General features: G+C 45.5%; 1 protein-coding gene across 1 annotated transcript; it reads right to left on the minus strand.

The window, feature by feature from the left end:
• On the minus strand, positions 1 to 26944 carry midn (midnolin). Its single transcript, XM_077583674.1, has 8 exons — positions 26701 to 26944; positions 25019 to 25250; positions 23333 to 23420; positions 23165 to 23227; positions 11665 to 12201; positions 10712 to 10835; positions 10278 to 10601; positions 1 to 3975 (listed from the first exon to the last, which is right to left on the minus strand). Exons 1-8 carry the CDS (start codon positions 26771 to 26773, stop codon positions 3713 to 3715), a joined length of 1704 nt encoding a protein of 567 aa, XP_077439800.1. The 5' UTR covers positions 26774 to 26944; the 3' UTR covers positions 1 to 3712.

Below are 26944 nucleotides of genomic sequence, written 5' to 3' on the forward strand. Positions count from 1 at the left end.
TTGTATTCTCATTTTGGCTTTTTTTTTTTATTTATTACCTAAAAAAAGAAAATGTTCTATCACAAGTCACACTGAAATGTATTGCTTAAGGAAAAAAATATATTCATATATATTTTCAATTTTTCAGTTTTTTTTTTTTTTAAGAAACGTGGTTTGTTTCCATTATATTTCCACCAACAGGAAGAAAAAAAAATCCAGACACGAGCAAGAGCTGCTGCTTTGTTTCCCCCCCACTTAAAAAAATGCACAAAGAAATACGTAATTCACAGTTACCATTTTGGTTTCATAAATTAATACAGTCACACATGTGCTACACCGGTCTAGAGTAAGAACATTGTAAATTGTATTCTTGAGTCTGGTTCAATTCCAATAGTTGGCTACAAGTAAGAACAGGCAACTGAAACTGTTGAGATCGGGAATTTCATTGACGTCATGTTTTTTTTTTTGTATCCCTCTGTAATGCTCTATCATCTTTTGTCATCTTTTTCAATTTCACACAGAAGTGAGGCACACACAGAGTATAGTTCATACATATACAAAAGGAAAATAAATAGAATTTGACAGGGGAGTGAAGGGACAGGCGGATAAACTCCTTTTGGTAATGTTGGATCCGAGGAAAAAGGAAGTGCATGTGGTCCTTACAGGACCTTTCTGGCTCTTTTGTGCCAAGTTAATAGCGTGAACAGTTCAAATTTAGCCTCTTTTTTTTTTCTTTTCAGGGACGTGAGGTTGGGATGACGACATGAAAACAAACTTTTCATCGACACTGCAAGGGCAACATTTTAAGGCACAGAAGCCTTGACATAATAGAGACTCCACCAGCTAGAAAACACAAAACAACACATGCCCCGTGTCCTTGGGAGACCTCAGCCTCTTTTCGCACACATCCTGCAAAATAACCCGCATTTATCCGCCATTGCCTTTTTCACAGAGCCCAGCAAAGGCAGGACAATAACGCCATTACGAAATATCCTAATACACGGATCTGGTACAGTACTAGCAGAGGTTGGTAAATTGAAAAATGCAGTTTTTTTTTTACATGCAAGTATAAAAATGGGCTACACAGGCTTAGATACTACCTCCCATAGGTGGAACATTGATCGGTAATGCCATCCCCCAATTCTGTGTCGTGAAGTTTATACACAACGGCGACATGGAAATCCGGGGGGGGGGGGGGTGCTTTTACACTATGATACTACCTCCAAAAGGGTGGAACTTCATATAGAGGAAAATTACGGCATTTACACACAAAGGAAAAAATAGCTACAGCCAACCACTGAAGGCAATAGGCTGAAAATTGTGAGGATTATTCCGTGCTGTTGATATTTAACACAACACCGGCACGGGAAAGAAGGCAGGACAATGCCAACAGATACTACCTCCAAAAGTGGACATTTATGAAGTCAACTCTGTCCCCTGATTCTGTCGCTATTGTGTATAATTGATACCATCATGGTAAACAACATGAAAAATACCCAAATCCACTTTGTCCCCCATTCTTTGTCGGTTTCGTTTATGCACAACAGTGACACGGGAAAAGGGGGTTGCGGCTTTTACACAAAGATACTATGTCCAAAAACTAAAATTTTGCCAAACTGACTTTGTCCCCACATTCAATGTTGGTGACGTTTATACACAAAAGCGAAACAGAAAAGGAGGCCTAACAATGTAAAATGATACTACCACCCCAAAGACGGAAACTTGCCGGGTATGACTTGGTTGCCTCATTCGTTGTGACATTTCAACTGCGGCAAACTTTACTATGGTACTCCTAAGTGGAAAACTCAAAGTCAGCTTTGACACCCTATTCCGCGTTTGCCTTTTTTATCCAAAATGCAGAAAAATGCCGTTTTTTGTTTTTAATGCAGTGTAAATAGGCTACACAGGGGACTTCGGGCACTACATCCAAAAGCGGAGAATTGCTAGGTTCGACTTTCTACCCCAATTCCGCATCATTTAAAAAGAACAGCAACACAGAAAGAAGGCGGACAAACGTGGGCTTTTACAGGCAGTGCAAAAGGGGCTATGAAAAGTGGTGTCTTGGTGATAAATCAATACAGAAAGTTCAAACAAACATTCCCGTCCCCATTGTCCCCAATTTCTTAGTGAACGGTAAGGCCACTTAACAAAAAGATGAGGTTGACCCCAAAAAAATGGTAATCTCTCATTGCAATCTCTTGGGAGTGCAATCGTGGCGGGGCGCTCAATAGTTCGGACAAAGTTCCGTGGAAAAAGCTCCGCTGGTTCCTCGAGTGCGTCCATACGTGATCCTCGGTCTCCTGGCGTGAAAGGGGGGGGGGGGGGGGGGCTTCAAAGTTTTTTATGGGGGGGATTGGCTCCAACTTCATTGTCACATAACAGGAATGTTCAGTTGGGGGGGGGGGGCACACTTAACTTCATCTGTTCTGGTTTGTTAATACTTTCATAGGACGTCCTTTTTTTTTCCGTCTCCCCCGAACACGCACGAGTCAAAATTACAAAAACTTTTAACGAAAGCAGCACTGTCTGTTTTTTTTTCATTTTCATCAGAAATTCATGCATGTGAACCTTCACCTCTGCTCTTCTTTTTCCATTTCATTCCCACGTCATCAGCATGCAAAGAAAACTCGCCCTGACTTTTTTTTGTTTTGTTTTTTTTGTCAAGTGTGTAGCAGCAAAACTGTGATATGTTCATGGATGTCCCGGTGGAGGCACTAGGTAACACACTGATCACACTTTTCCCCACACTTTGCCAATAAAAATAGGAATTGCAGGGAGGGCTTAAAAATGGTAGTAAGGGGGAGTGTTAGGTCAAATATGAAGAGAAGATGACAAATATGGGGGGGACGAGCAACATACACCTTAACAATTCTTTGCCAATTTCCACGTGTATGTACACCATCTACTTGGCTTGCGATTCATTCGGCCGCCATGAAGCACATCATGAATGAACGAATGTTAATTGGTAGCCAACCACAAAACCACAAAGGGCTGCTGCTTTTGGAAAACAGCGAGATAAGAATAGAAACAAAAAATAGATTTTGCTTTCTTATTAAATGTCATAATTTTCTTTTGTAAAGATTTTTAAATCCCCCATCTAAAGTACTTTCTGTTCATTCTGTTACCACTCCGATCGCTGAGGTTGTTAGCAATACGTCCATATTATTTCTGCACACTAGTTAGAAATCAAGATCCTGTGCAAATCAACGTTTTGAGCGTTTCTATGAAAACCTGAATGCTTTGTGAACAATGCTACATCTTCTTTTCTGCTTTATAAAATAGTATGTTCAAAAAAAAACAACAACAAACGACAAAAAGAGACATTGAACCAGCCTGTAACAGGTCAGAAGCGGACTGCTCGAGTGAGTTTGGAGATCAGTAAAGAATGCCCGTCGCGATATTCCAAAGAGTTCGGCAGCTCTGCCATTCTGGGGGTGGCATGGGAAAGAACACTGAGGCATTTGGTGCTTGTGTCCTGTCGGGAAGTCCACTTGGAGCTCTTAGTCACTGTCCAGAGTGCGCCGTATCACACACACACAGGAAAAAGTCAAAAAATACCACCACCACCACCCACCAAATTCTGCTATGCTCAAATTCAAGGTTTCATCTTCGTCATGAGACGAGTCCAAATCCGTCAGACAAAGTCCCGCTGCTGTGAAGGATGACGCGATTGAAGTCTGCAAGGAGGGGGGGGCTTTCCCCCCCGACTTTGCTCCATGCGTCCTTCCTCCTCTCAGGCCATGACGAACTCGGACTTCAGGTCGGCCTTGACGTCGGGCTTCCACACCGAGTCGTCAAAGTCCAGGTCCAGGGAGCCCTCGCTGGACATGCTGCTGTTGCTGTTGCTGCGGCCCGCCTTGCGGTTGGGCAACCAGTGGTAGGGGCCGCGCTGGTCCCGCCGGGCCTTCCGGCGCAGCCGCTTCTGCTGCATCAGCAGCTGCAGACGTTCCACCTTGCAGCGGGTGGCGCGGTTCTCCGTCTGCCGGACTCGGTCGCCTGGGTTGGGAGAGGAGACGACAAAAGTTAGCTTGGGGAAACTTGCACAGTATGCTTTCAATAAACAAGAAATGCATCTACAGCTAGAGAGGAGTTTGGTTTGTGTTCATAGTCTGGCTCATTGTCCTTTGTTCTTTCTTTTGGAGAAAATTGAATATTATTATTCCTCCTTTGGGTTACACAGTATACTGGTACTAAAAATGTAACATAATGCTTTGCTTTCATAAATGAAACAATACCAGAAAATTAAACAATAGTTTGACAAATAGCAAGCTTCTAATAGCTGCTGGCACCGAGGAAAAAAAAAAAAAGGTTGGATGATGGTGAGTGCATTGCTTTGTTTACTGCTGTTGAACTGTCAACCAAGATAGCATTTAGCATTAGCTAAAGTAATAACACAACCACCAGACTAACGATTAAATTTGTTCTAAATAGTTCCTGGTGAGAATTTATTGCAGATTTGACTTTCAGTGAAATTGTAGCGTCCCGGTTTTTAATTGTGAAAGTCTGGTTCGCCTTACGTACACATATATCTATCTATACTGTATACAGGGTTCTGAAGGAAGGTGAACGCAACCACAATCTATTAGCCAGCTCCATTAGTATCTGTTTGGGAATTAAATAATGAAATAACAGGCTCCCATGTCGATAAAGCAAAGCGGGTCGGCCCATCCCCGCGTTGTGGCTCCGATCCGGCATCGCATATTTGCGCGCATAAACACACACGTGCGGGGCGAAACGGTGCATGCACACACACACACACGGCGCACACACAGCAACAGCCGCAGTAGCTTTTAACGTGGATCGATGGCAAATTAAAAAGACCTATTGATTAAACCTTAGCTCTAGTGCAGCCATCCATCTCGGGCGCGGGACAACGCTATTGGCTTTCAATAGAAAATGCAAGCGAATGGAAATTGTACGCGGTGAGAGAGAGCGAGAGAGACGGGAGATTGGGTTTTTCTTCTATTTTTTCTTCCTTTATGGCTTCCTACTTTCAGCTCATTGACCCAGAGCCCTCTTCTCCTCCCCATCTCCCTTTCCCACTACCTCCCACCCTCCTTTGCCTCCCCAGGGATGTTGCTAGGTGGGGCAGTGTGAGGAAGGGGCACTGGAGGGGAGGGTTAAGGAATTCCTCCCCCAAGGGGAGAGCAAGGATGGAGGGCGGAGGGTAAAGGATCAGCAGTCTGTGGCAGTTTTCCCAATCGATTATGCCCTCCTTTGCTCTACCCCCCATCGGAATGACTTGTGGACCCCGCGTGGGCTTCAACCCCCCCCCCGAGCTTTTGTCCTCCGCCTCTGTAAATACTCGCCACAGTGAATAGGAAATTTGTTGTCATTGACTGCTAGAGATCGGCAAGAATGTTGAAATGGCATCTCTGAGGAGCAGGCTGTGGTTGGGAGGGGGGGGGGGGGGGTCTCCTGGTTTTGATCCGTTATTTAATTTCCCCCACAAAAAAATTGGGGACCTCCATCATTGAAGTTGCCTATCCCTACCCTAACACATCACAGCAAGATTTTTTTTCCCCCCTCTCTGGTCCTCCTGCTTCGCCTTACGCCAAAGCATTTTCAATTCTACTTTCCAAAAAGTAGTCGCTAATACAACAAACAGCGAGTATAAAAGGCAGTTTGATGGTGCAGTAGGAGGTCTACGGCCTTTGGCTTGGCAAGTGTTTTGGGAATGTGCTTGGAGCGCCGCCAAAACGAGTGCGAGTGTGTCTTTGCGTGCAGGCATGTGTGTGTGCGACCATTCATCAGCGTCACTCCCGGAGCCCTGGGCGGCTGGGCCGGACACAGCTGGCCGCAGGGATCTCCAGTCTATGTTTATGACAGTAGGGCTATTATTAGGGCTGGCTAAGAGGGACAAACCATACACACACACACACACACACACACACACACGTGCACACACATGCATTCATGCTGGCTGACTGGCCCAGAGCCTGACTGTAAGAGCTTTGACGTGAGCACAATAACCTTGGAGGACCCAGTGAGAAGTAGGAAGTGAATGGGAGGGACAAACAATTCCATTTCTTCCACTTGTGCTTTGAAAGAAGCCCGCAAAGACTTAGAAGAAGAGGACGAAGAAGATGTGATCTATGAATAATCGATGTGTCAGCCCAGCCCAGCAACAAGACCAAGGGCTGAGATAGGGTGAAGGGCGAGGTTGGGAGGGGGAGACGCAGGGTAAAAGAAAAGTGGGGGTGCAGTAGACAGGACACAAGGCAAACCTGAACGCTTCAATGAAATTGCAAAGATTGGTGAAGTACAGAGCAACGAAATTTCTCTTAACGGACTCAACCTGAACAAGAAACATGAAAACTGATGTCCAACAGGAAGGAAAGACCGGTCGGTACGGTACTCACTAAAAAGCACCCGGAGATCTTAAATAAGAGGGGAAGACGCGATTGGGGGAGACAAGATTCAAGCCATGACTCGTAATTTTGCAAAGTCAAAAGAAAAGGGACAACTAACACGCCGCTTGCTAACAGCACGCCCATTAAGGACTTCGCCCTGTCAGAAGTTGTCAGACACGATGACACTATTTAGTACCCACCATCTACAGGGTGGAGCTAGCTTGCAGTCTGTCGACTGGTCGACAGAATGAAGTCAGACCACAGAAATGCTGGATGGCCTCTATTGCTGTTGTTCTTTGTTTGCGGAGTCAGATTGTTTTTGTGGAATTTGTTGGCAGGCTACATCGCATCAGTATGACGTTGATATGTATGCAGGAAATTCAAGCCAGATCAGGCTAACTGTACAAAACTAAACTGTTCTGCTTGGTAGAATAAAGGCGTTCATGTACTGTTTTGATTTGGTTAGGTTGACAATAGACTAAACAAAGCGGCATTCATTTGAAGTTAAACACTAAGGGGTATCATGTAAGTGAATTCTCAGTCATCCTAGGGGAACTGTACCATCAGTACTTGTCCGCAAAAGTTGAATCAAAGTCAACTGATGTTCTTTTTGGTTATCAAGCCTTTGATTCAACTTTTTGAGAACAAGAACTGATGCTGCATAATGATTGAAATCATTAAAAGTTTGCACAGAAGTGCTAAGCATTTAGCGCCTTCAATCGACTAACGCACTCAAAAACAATCGAACCAAGGACTGAAGGTTTCTTTAGTCCAATGAAATGACTTTAACTTGACATTCCAAGCCGCTGGTGGCGGAAGCCACCTGGGAAAAACAATGTAGCTCTGCAGTACAAAACAGCAAAGCGGCCAATGAGACGCGCCGCCGATCAAAAACGGGGGGCTAAAATGAGCGTTGCCGCCGATCAAAAACGGGGGGCTAAAATGAGCGTTGTGACAGCAAGTGAAAGGCCGCTGACAGCCCTGCAGGGACACACGCTCGTCAATGACTTTTTAGACTTCATTTGCATTCTCCCTTCTTCTCTCCTTGTCGAAAATGAAAGGGCACCTGATGTGCTTGACTGGCTTTTCGCCAAGCTGTACTGCGTCACCAGTCGCTGAGCTGCCCCGCACGTGTGAGCGGGTCTTAGCAACGGATAACGGGTGCAACGGAATCGGTTCAAGCCGGTCGAAGCTTAAATGCAGGGAGTCAAAGAGCTCAGATTCTTCCTCACCCACCCCTTCCCGTCTGGCTTGCCCGGGACGCTAATGTGACCTGACAAATCTAAAGGGGACAAGTGGGGGTGAAGAGATCCGGAAGGGGGGGCCCGCAGGAGCTTTCAGAGCGCTATTCTGTGGGCCTGTGTTGAACTAAGGCAGCTGCAGTGGGAGACGGACTAAAAGGCAGCCCTATAATCCCAAAGCCCTCCCTTCCTCTACTCCACAATGGCTCAGCCTGGTGCCCTGTATGCAGCCCCTGTCCCTGGCCCCTACACAATGGCTTTGACTGGGCAGGGGAGCTGAAGGGAGGTCCACCCTCCCCAGTAATGGAATTTATCTAACAATCAGCCTGCCAGGCCGTGAGTCCTGAGCTGAAAAATCCTCAAACTCAGCAAGTCCTTTCACCAGAGCCACGAAACCAAGCTTTTAACCAGCCGTTTTGAGGCCGAGCGTGTCAAGCTTTTTTATTTACGCTTGTCTTATCCTCCCCGCACATGAACTTGCAGTGGAAAAGGGTAAAGGCTCTCTGGAGAGAACCCAGCTATGTGACATTTTCAAGAGGCTGTCTCAAGTATAAGTGCGTACACATACTGAGGGGGACGGAACAGACTGGTTAGTCCTGCGGCTGAATGGAGGCAGGCCTCTGTGAAGTAGAGTTAAGCCGCAGTGTTAAGTCCAGTAAGTCATCCGTCAGGTGTCTGCAGATAAGGCTTCCCGAGCATGCTAAGTTAATGGCTTCCATTGGACACCATGCAGAACGGGATGCAAGCAGCCACAAAGAGACCAGGGCTCATTGTATTAGTCAACCACACCAGGTTTGGTTCAGCTAGTTGGTTCATAGCAAGATAGCAGGAAGTTGAGGCAAGGACTGTAAAGTCAAAACAGGGCACAAGACAAGCTTTTCTTTCACCCATTCTTTTTGGAAGCCATGGACGATCCGTGGGCAGTTGGCTCGCTGAAGGACAGGATTTAACACCCTTATGATGAATGACGGCTTAGTGTTGTGGTTTTAACAACCCCCCCAGTGCTGGAGTTCAGAATAAATCTATTTAAAGGTCGAATGAACACAGAGAATGTACAGTATTGATGCACAACACAGGCATGGAAAACGAAGCAAGGGAGGCTGAATAGGCGGAAGATGGACAGATGGATTTTTCAGGCGAGGCTGTTTTTGGACGGCAAATGGGGGGAGTGGGGGGCGGGTTGCAATGGCGTGGGCTGTTGAGTGCAGATGTAGCGACAGGACAAGGGGAGGGTGGGAGTAACAGGGGTGGAGGCAGCGAGGGAAAGGTCTTCCCTAAGTTAGGAAAATAAGCCTGTGTTATTCCAACTGTTCACTGGACACTTGTGAGGGCACTGGGGGTGATACAGGACCGACTGTACATTCCCGGTCAGTCAGCTGCTAAAACTGAACCTCTATTCTGCTCTCACAAAAGCAAACATTAAACAAGATTCCCTGCATCTCAGGACTGAACCCAGCGGACTACTTCAGCAAACTCCATTTCCCCGACAGGAGATAAGGAGGCGGCACAAGACAATGCTGTTTTCTCTTAGTGTAACCTTACAACACTGGCTCAATGTTATCTCTGCAGGACATCTGTCCGACACTCCAAATCTTGTGTCTCCGGCCGGAAAGGTGCTTTAAAAGAGTGTCATCTGAACTCCAGCACCTGCACCAGCACCGCCCTTGGGCATTGGGCAATGGAGCTGTACACACCCCTGTCGTCTTAAAGCAGCCGAAGCCTAATCTACTCTAAACATAGCTTTGCCCGGGGTGGAAGGGGTAAACCTATCTCCTTGGTGCACATCAACAAAGCTAACTTGCTGCATGAGAAGTGATGCCTGATTGAAAAAGTCAAGAGAGGCTTTTATCGCATTTCTTAGCAGAGCAACCCCTTCACCTCAGTCTTTCACAAAAGGCTATAGCAGGGGTCTCAAACTTTTCCTGCCAAATGAGCCCCTTTCGGCCAAATAAATAACCAAAAATCTGTCTGGAGCCGCAAAACATTGGAACATTGTGATGCAGGAAACGGTGTTAGTGTTGGTCTAATGTACTGAGGGCCTAAGAGCTAATTAGAGCTGCACCATAACGCAAATATATGCAGCATTCAATACGTACAGATTCATTTTCTTCTACCTTTCGTCTTCAGTTTCGGTATTTTTTATTATCATTTTCTGCCTCTTCCTTTTTCGGACATTTTATGGTTACTTTTTAAATGTTTTCTTTTGTGCCTTTTTATTCAATTATCTGACATTTTTGGCAATTTCAATTTTCTTTTTTTGACAATAATTTGGACACTGGCATTTTTTAAATAGTTAATATTATTTTATCTAAATCAGGAATTCATTTGAAGAATATTTTATCAAAATTAATAAAAACAATTGTGTAAAAAACATTAATTTCTACTAATTATTTTAGAGATCCACAGGGAGCCAAAGGAGAGGGACTTAAGAGCCAAATGTGGCTCCAGAGCCGCAGGTTGCAGACCCTTGGGCTATACCAACTTCTTAGGTCGTTTAAATCTACTTCTTCTTTGGCACATTATCAAGACACAAATAAATCAGCTGCTGATCAAGAAAATGATGAACTGGAAATGAACACAGTCTTTCAAGGCAACAGCAGGAACATCTGTGTCGCGAGTGCTTCAAAGGGATGCGCAGTGAATTAATGTGCCTGTTTGTGTGTCTGTGTTTTTGTGTCACGCTTTCATGTGCGAAGTCACTCACCAGGGGGCTTGCACATGCGGATCTGGCTCTGGCACTGCACCAGTGGATGAAGGGCCGGTGGAGGGCTGCTGGGATTGCCGGTGGGCACCGAGGTAGCTTTGGCTGAGAGTCCCGTCGGGCCGACCACCGGGGGCGAGGGAGGCGGCGACGGGGACGGCGAGCTGGGCGTGCCGCACTGGGTTTGGTAGCGCAGTTGGGTGAGGGACGGCGGCATGCCCTGGTAGTGACGTGTGGCGCTCAGGAGGTCGTTGAGAATCTGAAGGATGGTACCTATATCTCGTCTGGGGCGCCCGTTGCTGTCCTGGCAGTTCGGGTGCAAAGTGCCTGAGAAGAGAGGAAGCAGAGTATTACAGCACGTCTCTAAATATAGCACCACTCGCACACTCCAGAGGAGCGTGTGCATGTTTATTGCCAAGAGTACCAATAAATCTCACCTGAAAAGGTCCCAGAAAAGACTCCAGGAGCATGGTTCACAAAGCTTTCAATGATGGCGCCAGGTTTACGGGAGCGTGCTGATGAACTAGTGCCACTACTTGGGCTGTTGGTGCTGCAGCTGGCCTGGAACAAAAAAATGGCAGTAAAGTGAGTACCATCATGTGTAAAACAGTTAGTTTGAGGAGCAAAGATTTCGAGCAACCAAGTGACATTTACGTCATGATGCAACCACTAAGAGAAATGCACACAAGAATCAATATGATTAACGGGTCACCAGCGGTGGGCATTCCGTTAATATTGACGGAGGGTCTGTCAATCCGTCAATGACGGATGCCCAATTTGTTGACGATTGACGGGAAACTTTAAAAAATTGACGAACTTAGCATTGATGGAAGGGGATTTTGTCCGTCAATGTAATCGTCAATCCGTCAATAAATTCGGCAATCTGCCAATGTCGTATTTTGGTGACAAACTGACGAATGACAACTGTCGGAACATTGACGTTTGCCCACTTCGAACGACGGAAACATTGAAAGATGCTAATTTTGTTGAGCAATCAACGAATGACGGACTGACAGTTCAGCTTGAAATATTAACGGATTGACGAGGACGGAAGGGTGTCCCGACTGTCAAAATTCATTGATGCACACTTGATACACTACGGACTAAAATGACATGGTATAAAGGACAGGCCAAACTTGGCACCTTAGGCAACTAATTAGACATTCAACAGTGAAAGTGAAACCTCTGCAATATCCTATGAGAGTGGTAGATGTGTCGTGTGTGGCTGATCGGACGTTTTGGTTAGACCTTTTGGTCGGGTAACTTTTATAAAAAGGCATTCTCATAGGAACAATATAAACTGCCGAAGATGGTGGCTATGTTACTGACAAGCAACAATTTCTAGGCATGATCCAGTATCGTGCATAGTAAGATGATGCTTCAGACTTACCTCAGGGCACAAAACGGGGGCTACAGGGCTGGCCTGCCCCATGTTGTGGCTGGCCTGGCCTGAGGAAGGCTGGTGGTAGTGGTGATGGTCCCGCAGGTGATGAGGAGGAGACCGGAACAGACTCCCGGGGACATGCGACGACGTGCGAGGGGAGCGGGCAGGAGGCTGAGGGGTAGCCGGGCTGCAGTGAGGAATGGGCGATGGGGATTGATGGTACATGGGGGGCAGGGACTGGTGGTGTGCGGAGGGAAGAGGGAAGCTTGAGGTGCTGGTGGAAGAGGATGTGGAGGGGCCTGGCTGAGGCAAGTGGGGGTTGTGTGGATGATGAGGGAGGTGAGAGTGCGGTTGAGGGATGCAAGGCTGTCCTGTGGGCTGGCCCGTTGCAGCGTCCGAGTTGCCCCGGGTGATAAGGTGCCTGTGCTGGAGCTGAGGGCCGCCCGACTGCTGTGCTGCCAGCTGGAGCTGGACAAACATCATGTGATCACCCACGCGGAGTGCCAGCGTGAGGGGTGAGCGGCCAGACAAGAAGTCGCTGACCTGTGGATGGAAAAAAGATTTGATTTTCAAAGATGAGCGCTAAGGTCTGCACAACACTAGTTAGTGCTTCAATTGCCATTTGTTGATTGATCTGTGCCTAAAAGGAAACACACATACAGGCCCACAACAAGACAGGGGTGGCAAATCCAGGGACAGAAAGTAAAACCATTCCACGGTTTGGCTTTAGCCACAGGAGCGTCTACTAAATGGGCAGATAAGTGAGCTGCCGGCGTTTAAAATATCTAGTCATATAAACGCGATTGGAATACCTCATTTGAAAGGCAACTCGTTCACCTGCCACATGAGTAGAAGCACCTGTGGCTAAAGCCACTGTGACAAACTTTAGTTTCTGGACCTGGATTTTTCACATCTGCAACAACACCATTCATAACATGATACATTGTCCATCCACTCTAAAGTCAGGAGCTACCAATTGTTCCTCATTTCCCCACCACGCTGGATGACTAACGAGATTCAAAGTGAGTCTGCCAAATTGTAATGGGTTCATCCTCGTCCCGGGCCCTTTCCCAAAGTTAATATCACTATAATGCCTAATACCAACAAACTGACTTGTGATGAATACAGCCTTATTAGCAGAGGCAACAGAACTGTTGCAGTCAAAAACCGAGAAGCTCCCCTGCGCGCCGACTTCCTCTTCTGTCAATGAACAGTGGACATCCGTTGAAACACAAACAACAGAGCTTTGAGCTCCCACTCTTATGGAGACACAGACGCACCACATTAGGCCAATCCTGCAATCAATCACTATTCTCTAACACTGGGCTATTTACATCTGCTGGATGAGGCTGACTGTTCGAAAACACACAAACAGAGCCCCCACTCTCACTCGCCTCCCACTGCCCTTGGGCCCGTTCTTAGTCAGCAGTGTCATTCAGCACGGGGACAAAAGCCACCCTTCTCTCTGGCTTAGGGCCTGAAAAATCAGTCCTACGTCCAGGAAATACAACCCGCCTGCCTCGCATACACAGAATGGACAATTGTCTGCAGCGGATCTGGAAGGGATGCCCATTTTTGGAGCACTCACAACAGCAACAGAGTCTAAATGGCATGTGTGTGTAGAGGGGATTCACTGACCCGCCAGTGGCCCGGATGGACACACAAGAACTCCACACAGACACAGCCGACCTGTCACAACTTGGCTAGAGGATTCGCATTAAACAACAAGAGTTTTGTTGTGCTGGCCTTTGCGTGCATATGACTTTGCTGCATCTTTTTGCCACTCGTTGCTGAAACCACGTGTGCATGTGATTGCGTGTTTTATTGCGAAAGTCACTCAAAGCTTTCTTAGGGTCTGCAAGCAGTAGCAGATGCAAATGTATAGTATCTGTCCAGTAAGTTTTCAACAAACTATGCACACAAACTGTCTCTACAGAGGTAGGGTTGGTAGGACATAATGGAGGGAGGGTGTTAGGGGGGGAAACAGGAAGACGGAAATGAGGAGGAGAGTAGGAAGTGGCAAAATGAGAACCAAGCCAAGGCTTTCTTTCCTACCAGGTCTCTGTCATGTAGGCGATCTGATTGCAGGAGATGAAGTCAACCATGCAACTTTTAGAAAGGTGGAATGAGGGTGTGAAGTTTAACACCTGACATTGATATCATCTAATTAACTGATTGTGGGAATGCCAAGTTGCGACATATTTCTTCGTTTGTGCATGAAAAGCAGATAAATGCCGGCACTTCTCTTATGACTGATGCGTGTGAAAGAGTATTGGGGGCGGGGAAGAGCAGAGGTGTTACTGTCAAGACTTTTGGGATTGCTCCTGAGATGTTGGCCGGTGGTTAACCCTGTGAATCAGCAGGCTCTGCCCTCAATCACTCTTCTCTCTTCAGACCTGCTTATTTATTTCTCTATCGACCGTCGTCTCCCTATATTGCCAGGGTGACCTTTGCACATTGTATTGACATAGGTGTGTGACGACAACAACACAAAAAGGAGAGGCAGGTGAAAGGACAAGGATGAGCTCACAGCTGCCATTTCAACATTGAGTTAAAGGAAGGTGATTACAATCAGCATACAAGGCAGGCTTTGGGATAAACACAAACTCAGCACTTTGGGAGTGTAAACGCTGCCTATCAGGGTCTTGTTGATACAGTCCACACCCACCATGATTACACTGTTGTGGTAAGACGACAAACCCAGCAGGCCTAAGGCTGGGTGTGATAGCAGGGTTGGGCGCCGCATGAGAAGCTACTTGGGAAGGGCGTAATAGGCAAGGCGCAAAATCGGCAGAGGATGGGGGGGGGGGGGGTCGCTTGACTGGCAGCTGTCAAGAGAGTGAGTATTGCTGGCCCATAGCACACAGTTAATTACACAAGCCATGGGGGGCATCAATGGTGGTGTTTAGTTTGAGGGAGGTTGGAAGATGGGGTGAAACTGCTGGCTCCACCCTGGTGTGGCCTTGCTTGTTTGTACGGGACTTACATATACATTTATATAACAAAGCTTCATCTATGACACGTAGGTGTCGGATAAGAAAACAGATGGACTCCGCATACAGTATAACCATTTTTTGTGTGCATCTTGGCTCAACCTGAATTTAAAAAAAACTCTCTCACACACACACTTCTACTGCTGTCCACTTAAAAATGTACAAGTAGATTTAGGATTGCTTTTGGATAGAGCATGCGCAGAACACAAACCAATGGTGCTTTCAAACGAGGTATTTCGATAGCTTTTATATGACCAACTATTCAGGTTAGAAAAGGAGTAATCGAGGGCAAACGCAATTTTCCACTAGCCACAAAGCAGTTTTTAGATGGCCTTTCTCCTAAAACTTGGCCATAGTCCGAGTTCTGTGGGTGCTCTTGTTCCTCCTCAAATTATATTTAAGTACATGTTCAATAGACCGAGCTCCAAACATTAAGTCAAAGTGTATTAAAAATAAAAAACTGCCTCAGAGTATTTTTTACCTCATACAGTGAATTTTTTGTCACCGTTGACTCATAAAGTCAATTTGGTCCCTCACACTTGCATTTCAGAGCTAAACATGTTTGCAAACCGCCAAGTCTGACTCACAAAAGGGTCTCCAGTCGTAAATGCTTGCACTGCCGCAACCTTTTCTTCAGACAAAACAAATCAAAAGGGCAAAATCAGCAAACGCATAAATAACAGAGCGCATATTGACGACTTTCATTTCGACAAATGCTAAACAAAGAAGAGCCAAAGTAAATCTTCAGGTGCGGAATTCAGACAGACGCGCATGAGAAGCAGCTTGAGGATCCGGAGGGGCTGCCGAGTGGAACACCTGAAATGGGGCCCCGTTTCCTGAGGGAGTGGAGAAGGGGGGCGGAGGATGATACAGCACAGTCTGCTTGCCAGCGGCCACATTGGCGAGAGCAATCGTGTAGCAACAAGCCTCTTTCAGACGGACAGAGACTGTGAGAGGGAAACAAGGGGAGGGTGTCTGTTAAGTGTGTATGTGCGGTAAGGGGATGAGGCAGGGGGGGGAGGAGCTTTCGAGTGCTGTCGAGCTGGCTAGTGAATGATTCCCAGAGGTCTCAGCTATAGCAGCTCAGCTCCAGTCCAAACATGCCTGTCTGCTCTCAGGAGCCCGGCCAAGAGAGAGCCAATGTGGCTGGCTAGCATTGACGTCAGGACAAACACCAGATAGAGCTCTCTGGAACATCACAGGCAAACAAAAGAGAGGCTTCTAGGCATGTCTGAAACCCTCCTCCTCCTCCTTCTCCTCCTCTTCCTGCAACCTTTATTTCCCCCCCACCGGTGCTCCTCGCAGCACACTTGAATTCCAAAGCTTTACAAAAGCAACTTCTGTAGTGGTTTGTTATGAGAGACTCAAGAAGAGCAGAGCCGAGGGGCCTCACTTGAAGCCGACCTCGCATTGTTTCCTTTCACATGCGGCGCCTGCGTGGTATGCAAAGGGAAGAAGCAAGGTGTGGATTTGCCGAACCCGACACACACGCGTGATTAGCTCAAGCTGGGTGGTGCTAATGAAGAAGACGTTCTCTCGTTAAATACCACAGTGCTGTCGGATTCAGGTGCTGATATTTTGTTTAGTGGGAGGCTGTGGTTGCCATGCAGAGATGGGGGAAGAGCGTGATAAGGGGCAGTGAGAGAAGGAGGTGGGGTTGGGTGAAGATGGTGAGAGAAGGGGGGATGGCGGATGCGGGCGGCGGGGGCAGGGTGTCAGGGAGTATTGGTGGTGGTGGTGGTAGTAGTGGTGGTGGGTGATGAAATATTCAGTGAGGATGTGCCTCTGGCTCCTTCCCTCTTTTTTTCTTTCGACATCTCTGGCTGACAGTTTTATTTATTGGGGTCCCTGTGGTTCAAGGAACTCATTTGCAGTCGTTCTTCCTTTGCACACTAAGCGAAGTACGGCAGTGGAGATAAGGAGGGAGGAGGGGGAGGGAGGGAAAGAAGATGGAGGGAGCTGGCAGCGCCGAGCTGACATTCATGAACAACTGAGCAGCTTTGTGCTGGAGAAAAGAGGATAGAGGCTTGGAGGGCGGGATAGGAGGGTGGAGAGAAGAGGAAGGGGCCAGCTGTCTCCTGCAGCCATATTCTGGTCTCGATGAAGCCGCTCACCTGTCTAAGCCATTTTATTAACCCGCCTATCGACTGGGAAGGTTTGATCGCACCAGGACGCTATCGACAGTCTTTGTGCGGACACGTACCAGCTAAAGATGCAATAACGGGCACTCAAACGAAGAGAGGAAGAAAAAAATAATAATCAATGGCTTGCATCATGCCCTAAATTCTGAAAGTAGCCAGGGGGCTCTTCAAAGACTACATTAGGAAGACTGGCATGAGTAATACTGCCTGATATGAAACAGAGACGGGCAGGAAATAGCATTCATAACGGTGAAATTAAGTTCCCACTAAAGCCACTCCTTGTGGTCACGGCTCAAGCCAAGCAGAAACTAGAGGAGCCTCAATGTGAAAAGACCCGATCTCATTGGTTGGCACAATATGACAGATGGAGGGTATGTTTACATGACAACAACCCAGTAAGAACGGATACATGCACTGGAAAGTTTCATGGAGAGATGACATTTGGAAAAACTTTTACATGGACTTAGAAAAATATGACTACTCAAAACAGTCTTTGAATAGACTTAATTGGCATAGATATAATAAATGATGTAAAATTTTGATAAGTAAAAACAATCTGAAAGACAGCAGTGTTATAAGAACAACTGCTTCTTCTGTTTTGGCTGACATACTCATTCTCAGACTGAACACATTTCCTAGTCCAATTTTACATCTATTTTCAAATGCTCCGGTTACGGAATTATCTGTGAACCCAGAGAAGATCCTCTTTGTTTTCTCTGAATAACTTGTGATTTGCCCCAGTCCTTTGACATTGCAATATAATTGACCTCATTAGACTTTGTAGTGGCCATCATGCGTGTCATTTTTCCATCTCCGCCCACCCACTCGGCAAGCCTACCGGTCACGACGTCTGCTACTTGAATCAAAAAAGCTCCACATCGCCAGGAGAATACAAAAACAATGATGCGGTCACGACTTGTATAGATGGAGAAATTGTTCTTGCCAAGCAAAGAGGCGGACATTAAAAATGGATGCCGGCCGATGCACAATGAACAAAACCCCCTCAAGCACACCTTGACTACCCACACCGCCCATCCCCCCTTTCTCCTGCTGTGCATTAATACATCACAAAAGGGGATTACACAGGTGCAAAAAGGCTGTGTGATCATCTTATTAACGCCATTACCAAGGCCTCCATTTACATGAGCGGCAGCTCGATGGGGTCTCGCCATTATTGGACCATAGTCTTTTTATCTAAATTTTAATTCACATGTTTAGGTAACAAAAAGGCAAATTACCATTCTAAAGGAGGGAAGAACTTTTAGGTATGCGCATTAAAAAAGCCTTTATTTCAGATGGTGGCTGGGAGGGCATGCTATTGACCAATACATTGAGTCAGGTTTTAGTTTCTTGGCGCACCTATGTCCTAAATTCAATCATAATGATTTCAAGTAATAATAATGCATGGGATTTATATAGCGCTTTTCTAGACGCTTAAAGACTCTTTACAATGGAATGGATACATTATTCATGCACTCACACATTCACACTGTGCTGGCGGTAAGCTACTTAAGTAGACACAGCTGCCCTGGGGCACGCTGACGGAAGCGTGGCTGCCAGTGTGCGCCTACGGCCCCTCCAACCACCACCAAACATTCACACCTTCCATACACCAGTGTGAGTAGTAGTGCCAATGTAGCTGATTAACTATCATCCAGATAATGTGCAAGATCGGAAAGAGAAACATGACACACAACGGTATACAGGGTGTCCGTGAGGTCTGGACACATAGGGTAAGCGGATATTTTGCATTTAATTGACTATTGCCAATATTTGGGTTTTCAAAGGGTTATTAACTCATTCACTGCCAGCCCATAAAAATGATGTCCATAGCTGTCAATGACAGTGAATGAGTTAACTGCATGGTAACGTAGTCAGTGTTAAAGCCCTTTTTTTTTAAAGCCCATTTACCATGTGTCCAAACTTTACGGACACCCTGTATATAATGTTCTTCCAGACTGTCACTACGAGTTAATTCCTGTTTTGGAGTGTAATGCAATCGCTCTCCAATCCGCCCATTCAGAAGAGGCAAAGCAAAGGAAATGAGGTGAATGTGACCCCAAAGGTTCCTCTTCAGACTTTCACATCACACTCGTTTGCATCACTCTGCTCTGAGACCCAATCGTGAGCGTGATCTGTCCCTCCCTGTGGAGGAGGAAGTGCGCACGGATGAAGGAAGCGTGCGCAAGGACAGCAAGTGTGTATGTGGGGGGGAAAAGTGGGTCAGCTATGTAAGCGTCCTCCGCGGGGGATGCCGACAATGGCAAAACACGGCCTCCTCCCAAAGCAATCTGTTAGCATTCAAGGGGAAATTTGTCAATTCGCAGCCCAAGCCGAGGCCAAGGCATCGATTCGGGAAGATGCTGAGGTCTACCTATGGATGCGAGCAAATGAAAGCCAACCATGTGTGGCTCTGGGTTCAAGAGCCCACCTCAAAGCCTCAATCATCGTGATGCCTTGAAGGGCTTGTCAGTTGGTCAGGTTTGGTCCTTTAAGACATGAACAAAGAGGTGGCTGCATGCGGGGGAAGGGCAACGGGGGGATGGTAAGGGTGATGCCTGCTTGCCTGGTTGGGTTTTAGTCCAACATCAATGTGCATCAATGAGTAAATACTCCTGTGTGATGAAAAGGGACATATAATCCTTCTCTTTCTGTCAAATGCCAAGATCAATAGTTGGAGAAAGGACGTGGTTGCCAACAAATGCCCCAAATTTGTGAATATTCCGCTTTCAGCTCTCGTCTTTCATTTTCCTAAGAGACATCTCCTCAGTCTCTGAACAGGAGCACAAATCCTCTTAAAAATATCCTTTCCACGCCGCTGTTCTTCCCGGATGTGCATATGTAAGATGTACACAAAATAACATATAAGGTTGATGAGAGTAGCCCGGCCTAGTGCTGTGCTTTGATGGGCTGTCAGTAGAAAGGGGCTTAACGCCACTTAGATGTCATGCACAGAGTCTCTAGTGAGGTGGCAGAACAGGAATTAAAAGCAGCCAGGATTGTCCTTGTCATCACGGTCAAACTGAGGCGGGGAGTTTGTTTAATTGATAGCTGCTTGGGAGAGCCCCAACTCATTTCAATAAAGGCTGGGCTTTATACTTTACGTATTTTCACATATACACAGAAGGTGTTCATTTCCGATCACGTTTATAAATCCAAATAATCAGGTGAGAAAAGGAGTAGCCTGGGGGTCTTATTGGGATTTTTAAAACCCCCAATAAGAGTGTATTTTTGGGGGTTTTGCGCCTGTTTGCATCACCTTTCAAAAACCGAATATTGCCAATATTTAGGATTTGAAAGGGTTATTGACTAACCTAAACATCGCTTAAGATGCCCGTTCCACCTAACTTCATTATCTTAACTCTTTGACTGCCAAAAACGTTAAATAACGTTTAGTAAAATCCTATAGAGGAGTGCCAAAGACGTTAAAAGACGTTTGTTTCAAAACAGAGGTGAAACTAACTATTTTCTATTGTTGATTACTGAAAAACGGAATAAGGTAGAAACAAACTTTTTTTTCTGATGAAAGATGAGAGTCCAATCTTTCATTTGGTTGTATGTGTGTTTCCATAGTCCAAACACATAATTTTCTATGGACCTTGAAAGATCAGTAAAAATGCTTAAAATTGGCTGGCACCCACGGCATCCCTTTTCTGAAAACGTCTGGCAGTCAAAGAGTTAAATGCTTTACGACATGCAGTAAGACTACTCAATCTGAAAGATTGTTTACATGCGTTGAGAAATTCTTCCATTTTGGTTGCAATAGCCCAAATTGGCTCACAAGTTTACCCGCCCGTGTTTTAACAATAGCCTATAAACTGAGATAATTACACTTACTACTGATTTTTTCCCTGATGGAACAATTGAGTTTATTTTCTTAAGTGGATGACGCATCTTATGTCTAATATGGGCGCGGCATCTATTAGCGAGACCAACACTATTTCAGGAAATGCAACATATTGTGCATCCAACTCACATGCCCAAAACACATGTGGGTGTTAGGAGGATATGAGAGGTCTGGGAGGGTTCATAGGTTAGTGTCTCAGGCTACCAAAGTTAACCCCACCCCATCACCCCAACTCTGCCAAACACGCACACATTTCCCCAAGGCTATTTTTGGGTCTATGGTTGTATCAGTTATCGTGTCAGACACTTTTAAGAGCTAAGTGCATTGATTGATTTTTGATAGCCCCAGCATTAAAGGGGAAGAGGGAGTGGGGGTCGAACGAAAGGAAAGCTTTGGTGTTTCTATTTTCCAATCAAATCTCGCCGCGATCTATATCGTGCCGTTCAGCTTCATGAATTATAAAGCGGAATCAATTTCTTTGGATAAAAACACACTAAAGCAGCTGAATGCCTTTATTGTAACCTTTTACCCTGCTATCAGTCTGACCGCATTGACCCAGACTGTGCAATTGTGATTAGTTTTGCAATCAGGATGAGCACAGCAATAACACAGTATAAGAAATTCCACACACACAACAGACACATGACTAGTAATGCATCTGAGAGGCCAATAAAGACAAGGGTGACGAATATTCTAAGTTGATGCATCACCTGACAGTAAGGATGCAAAGATGCAAAGATAAAGCGCTCGATAGGCAGCTCACTATTCTGAAGTGCAAGCACCCATCCGCTGACACACACCTACACACATGAAGTCATTGGCTTCTTCGCTGCTACGAGTTCACACGCTCTCCGCGGCCAACAAAGTTCACATCAGGGAGCAAAGTCAGGCCAAAATGTGCTCTGATGTCACAAGGCAGATTTTTGCAATAAGCGCAGAGTAACCAGAGCCTTGAAAGTGGGAGTTTGCATTTAAAAAATAAATTATAAACATCAGCTCTAATCAATTGCACCTTGTAACGTAAATCCAATCTTTAAGAGCCAAAAGCTTGAGGCCTCAAAACCAAACAGTTTTGAAACCAAACCGTTTTTGCAATTTCACAAATGAATTGCTAAATTAGCATCACCATCTATTCCGGTTTTGAAATCCACACTGACGCGTTTGCACACATCTGGCAGTTACTCAACGCTGCAAAAGGAAGCCGCTAAGCGCACTTCGCATGTCACGCCGTCGTCTATGTGCGCGTTTACCCTCGCCATCGATCGCCGAGGTTGAGTCATACCCCGACGCGGCCTAAAAGGCGTACGAGCTTTTCGGCGGAATCCGGAGGAGCGGTTTTGCATCAGATGCAGTTGTTCACGGCCCACTGCCGCACAATTGGCTTTCAGAAAGCTGGCGTTCATCTGACAATCCAGCACTATGGTTTATGAGCGTGTGAGGCCCCAGCGCACTTCCTGGAAACTTGCTTGCGCATGTGAGTGTTACATGAAAGCATCACCGCAGAGGTAGAAGGGCTGGTGCTTCCACATAGAAACCGCAGATGTTACTAGGATACAGGAGGGTGTTGCTTGCTCCCTGTTATATCTTAACACATGACGCTCGCTGGGCTTGTTTAAGAAGTGGAGATTAAAACAAGCGAAAGAGGCTTGCGCTTTAGAGGCTCATCCGCTCTCTACTGCATTGCTGGAGTGACAAAGTTGACCCTTCTCACAAACACAATACAGTAGCTCAAATCATGCTTTTGCACTAGCCCCCTATCTGGTATAATTGGAGTGCAATTTAATTGCCTTGACATTTATGGCCTAGAAGCATGTTCCCATACAAATATTTACCTTACACAAGGTTATTTTAGTTAACTAAAACAAACGAAATAACTAAAACTAACATTTAAAAAAAATTGTTAAAATAAAAACATTTTTTTTTTTTTAACTAAAACTACATTTTACATTTACAAAACAAACTAAAACTAACTATAATTACAGTAAAAATGTCCTTTTTATCTTTGGTAATTAATTTAGTACATGAACTTTTGGGGTTGATATTAAATGTGATTTAATATTTATTTATTTCGATGATAACCGGAATAAGGACGTTTGAAAGCGTGTCACACGGAAGTGACGTCATCTAGCAGCAGCCAATAGACAGAGGCACCAGAGCCACCCTGAAAACTAATTAAAACTAAGTACATTCAAAAAAATAATAAACTCAAAGCGAAATAAACAACAACTATAATTAAATTTACAAAACTATAATAACCTTGCTACTTAATGTAAGTTAGTGATGAACTATGGTGCATTGCAATTTGTGTACAAGTTCATGTTACGTCACCACTGAAAACCCGGCATATGTTTGTATTATGGCAATGCATTGCATATGTCATATGTTTGGGGCTCACTAACAACTTCCAACAGTCTGGAAAACTCAAGATCACCAAGACAGCCAGCTCATGCTGTTTACTATGAAAAGAAAACCAACCAGGATCAAGTTTACAAATCCATTAACTAATAACCACGCCGACTTCTCACCTGAGTTTCGGTTAAGCTCTCCAAAGCTTGCATTACGGACTGCTCGGGTCTTGATGCTTGAGACTGCGAGGAAAAACAAAGCAAATATTTCATGTTAAAAAAATAAATAAATACATGAAACGAATGACACATGTTGAAACGGCGGACGACTAGGCAGGCTGGCCTCACCATTAATCCTGCTTCGACGGTCGGTACGAGTGTTAACTTGCTCCCATCGGAGACGCCAAGATCCTGGAGTTTGCCCGAACTTAGTCTGCTGCGGGGTTCGGGGAGGAACAAGATAATTAGACTGTGCTGACAATAGCTCTCTTCACACACAAAGACACGAACAGCCGTCAGCCGTGGGGGCGCGCCGACTTCAAAACCAGTTTGGAAAAAGAGCCGAGGGTGAAGGGGAAGTATTGATCTGGCTGTCATATTTCAATTTCAAGTATAGCGAGGCTCTGACAATTGCTCGCTGTGGATATTTGGCGGTGTTTGAGGTTACACTGAGAAGCGCAATTTATGAACCACAACCAGATTGTATACAACATTAAAAAAAAAAAACTGAAGACATAAATTTGGATCAAAAGTCCTGCTTGATAATCAAGTTGCATTTAAAGGGAGCTTTCCCTTTGCATGTAAAGTGACGCAATCCACACGACTGCTACGACGACACTTGCGATGGGCAGCTGAGTGAAAAGCAGGCGTGACCCAAATCTCACCCTGTACAGCTCAACAAAGACCCCCGGCACAGACTTGCTAGCTGGTCTACAGTTACAAGGGCAGGAGGGGGGTTTAAAAAAAAAAAAAAAAAAAGTGGGAGGCAGGCAGATTCTAAAGGATGATGTGATTACAATGGGCAAGGGTGGGTATAGGCTAAAAAACAATACGTACTGTTTGCATCTTCTAAAGCCCCCCCACCCCCCTCTTACTTACTTTTTGCATAACACCACCTGTGCTTTTGGAAGGCTTGCTAATTCTGCTACGCTATGGTTTCGCTTCACTTCGAACGAGAGAGGCCATCTAGGCGGCGCCCATCCTACCGTGCTAGTGCGACGGACGCACGCAAGAGCATGACTCACCCTTGACATGTAACATAGAGTTACACTTAGGTGGAAAAAAAAAATATGCACCACAGATGGAACTATAAGATTGGATTCGCATTGACGTTTATGAGTCACAAATGCACGAGCATGATCAATTCATTCCGGCCTCCCTGTTTAGAAGGTGGGAGGGATTGATCAATGCACCGTCCCGTCAATACCATCCCAGTGACCGACGCGTCCCCTGTGTGTAATTGCAATACTATTGCCGCAGCATTGGCTACACCTGCGCAATCCGCGCCTGTGCTCAGGTTTGAGAAGATCTATTTAGCTCAAAGTAGCCCTGCAAGCAGAACAATAAACAAATTCTTACCTGAATACCTCTTGTAAAAATATAGGACAAGAAGAGGTTGCTTTTGAATTGTGATACATTTTTGTGTTACTGCCAACATAGTCTTGAAAACTCATTTCAAGGGGGAAATTGACTGACACAGAGCCAGACAGGTGTCAAGTCAATGTTATGGATGTTGCTGGTGTCGAGCGAGAACCTCCTATGTCAGATTTATTTTTTTTTTTACACAAATCAATACTATAGGTCAGTCCACACATATCGTTGCATTTCTACAAATTATCAACCAATCTAAAGTATTTAAAATGACTTGCTATTAGGGCTTTAAATATGCATCTTCCAAGGTTTTATTTGATTTTAGAATTGTAAGTCAGGCCCCCGAGCAGTAGGTTTCCCACCCCTGCAGCCAGTACTTCCTCAGACTAAACTAATACCCCCCCCCCCCCCCCCTGTTAAATCTTAATGAAACATTTGACTCACGTTTCTTTGTGCAGCAACGCGAGCCTCTCTTTAGGTACTTTGAGCCGCTGCGAGAGTCTCCTCTTCAGCCCGTCCACAGTCTCCTCCTGGGGCAGCGAGAGCTCGAAGCGGGTGCCGGTGGTGGAGTGGATGTGCAGGTTCATGGAGGGCTCGGCGGGGGCGGCCTCGCAGGACGAAGAAGCCCCGCGGCTGGTGCAGCTCCGGGCGCTGGGATGCTGGTCCATCCGATAACCTGTGGGTCGCGGGGAAGGTGGAAGATGAGGTGGATGGTATCGACGAGGGAGAATTAAGAAGAAGAAAAAAAAAAGGAGGACGACGTGGAGGAAGCCGATCCGTGGCTTTAGTGGACCCGCAGCTAAACGCTACATGGATGGCTGAATAAACACCACAAAAAGGGGGAGGTTCGTCCACGCCAAACAAAAGCACGTATATTCCACTCGGTTTTAAAGTACGCTTTCAACTTCGACGCACGGCGACGAGACGTTTGGCTTCACTCGTACCCACGCAGTCTCCCCGTGCAACGTGAGTGACAATGAACGTCGTCGCACACAAAAAGTATCCCAAAGATCCAGCGTCGGCTCGCTAGCCAAACCCCCTGCACGGCGGACCAATGGGGAGAGAGCTCACCCGGGACGAGCCAATGGGGGGGCGAGGAGTACACCCACGTGGAGGGAGAGCGAGTTAAAAGCCATTCATAATAAATGACAGCATTGAATAAGCGAATGTGGAGCACAAAGCTTCCATTTCACTACTTACACTAATATATGATTTTATTTTTATTTTATTTTATATTAAACATCATCTCGTTCAATCATGACAACTAACGAGGCTGGATACTGTTCTCTCCTTTCTTGAGGCAAAACCTTGCAATACTATCCATCTATCCATACAAAAGACAAACAAATAAAATGTGCTTTCAAGTTGCATAAAAGTCGCAGCACTGTGTGCACAATCATTTCACTCTGACATCTCTCCTTGCTTACTGCATGTATGACTTAAATATCACCATTATTTATATAATTATAATTTATTTCAATACAAAAAAAACTGAACAAGACTAGATATTTGCACTATTTGTTCTCCAAATTTCTATCATACACATAACTAGTATTTTGCATGATAACTATATTAATTCTGTGTGTTATTGCTCTGTTCTTCTTGAGAAGTTAGCCCCCCTTCCACTTTAAAAGATCTCGTTCGCCCCCCAGTGGCCACCGAGGAGACTTTCACTATCAACACCAGTTGATGACTCAGTTGTCTTTCACAATGGTATTTCATTGTTACAAAATGGCCAATTATGAATATAGACTCAATTTTATTTATTAATTCTAAATTACAAAATAAAAACAAAAGGTGCAATGTACTTTGTTGTGCCGGTGGTTGGTTGGTGTTGGTCACTACAGCATGGACATTTTGTGCAAGTTATAATTTTAATTAGCACTAACCAGCTGCTAATTATATATTTTAATTTACTGTAACTGCACCATTCGGTCGATACGAGCCGTGTGGTGAAGTTAATAACGTCCAACACAATTTACACGGCACTCCCTTGACAACATGCTTTATTATCGATCCTTCATTACCTGTCGATAAAACAAGCCACCAACCTCCGTAATGTTTTGGACGGAACGGAACATAATATGATTGACTGTTTATTAAAAAAATATATGTTCAGTGCTTACCGATGACCGTGGCGAGAACCGCGAAGCTTCGCGTGGAAGTAAAAGGTCCAATTTGTTCCCCCAGCTTTGGCATGTAAGGTACGAACCGAAAAGAACAGCAGCGAATTCCCAAAAGGAAGGTGAGTGAAATGAAATATCCACAAGGTGGTCGTAACGCTTCCACCCGTTGCGTCTTAACTATTCAGACTACCGTGCCTCCTTCTCAGTCTCAAGAACAGCGGCGAGTCGGTGAGCCGCCTCTTAA

Source organism: Vanacampus margaritifer, chromosome 13 (assembly GCF_051991255.1).
Source record: "Vanacampus margaritifer isolate UIUO_Vmar chromosome 13, RoL_Vmar_1.0, whole genome shotgun sequence".
Lineage (NCBI taxonomy): Eukaryota > Metazoa > Chordata > Actinopteri > Syngnathiformes > Syngnathidae > Vanacampus > Vanacampus margaritifer.

Bases quoted from the DNA above. Each gene is read 5' to 3' on its own strand.
- midn (XM_077583674.1), bottom strand. From the start codon at position 26,773: ATGCCAAAGCTGGGGGAACAAATTGGACCTTTTACTTCCACGCGAAGC. The intron at 25,251-26,700 runs GTAAGCACTGAA...CGCGACCCACAG, and splicing joins GGTTCTCGCCACGGTCATCG to GTTATCGGATGGACCAGCAT. The intron at 23,421-25,018 runs GTGAGTCAAATG...CGAACCCCGCAG, and splicing joins GCGTTGCTGCACAAAGAAAC to CAGACTAAGTTCGGGCAAAC.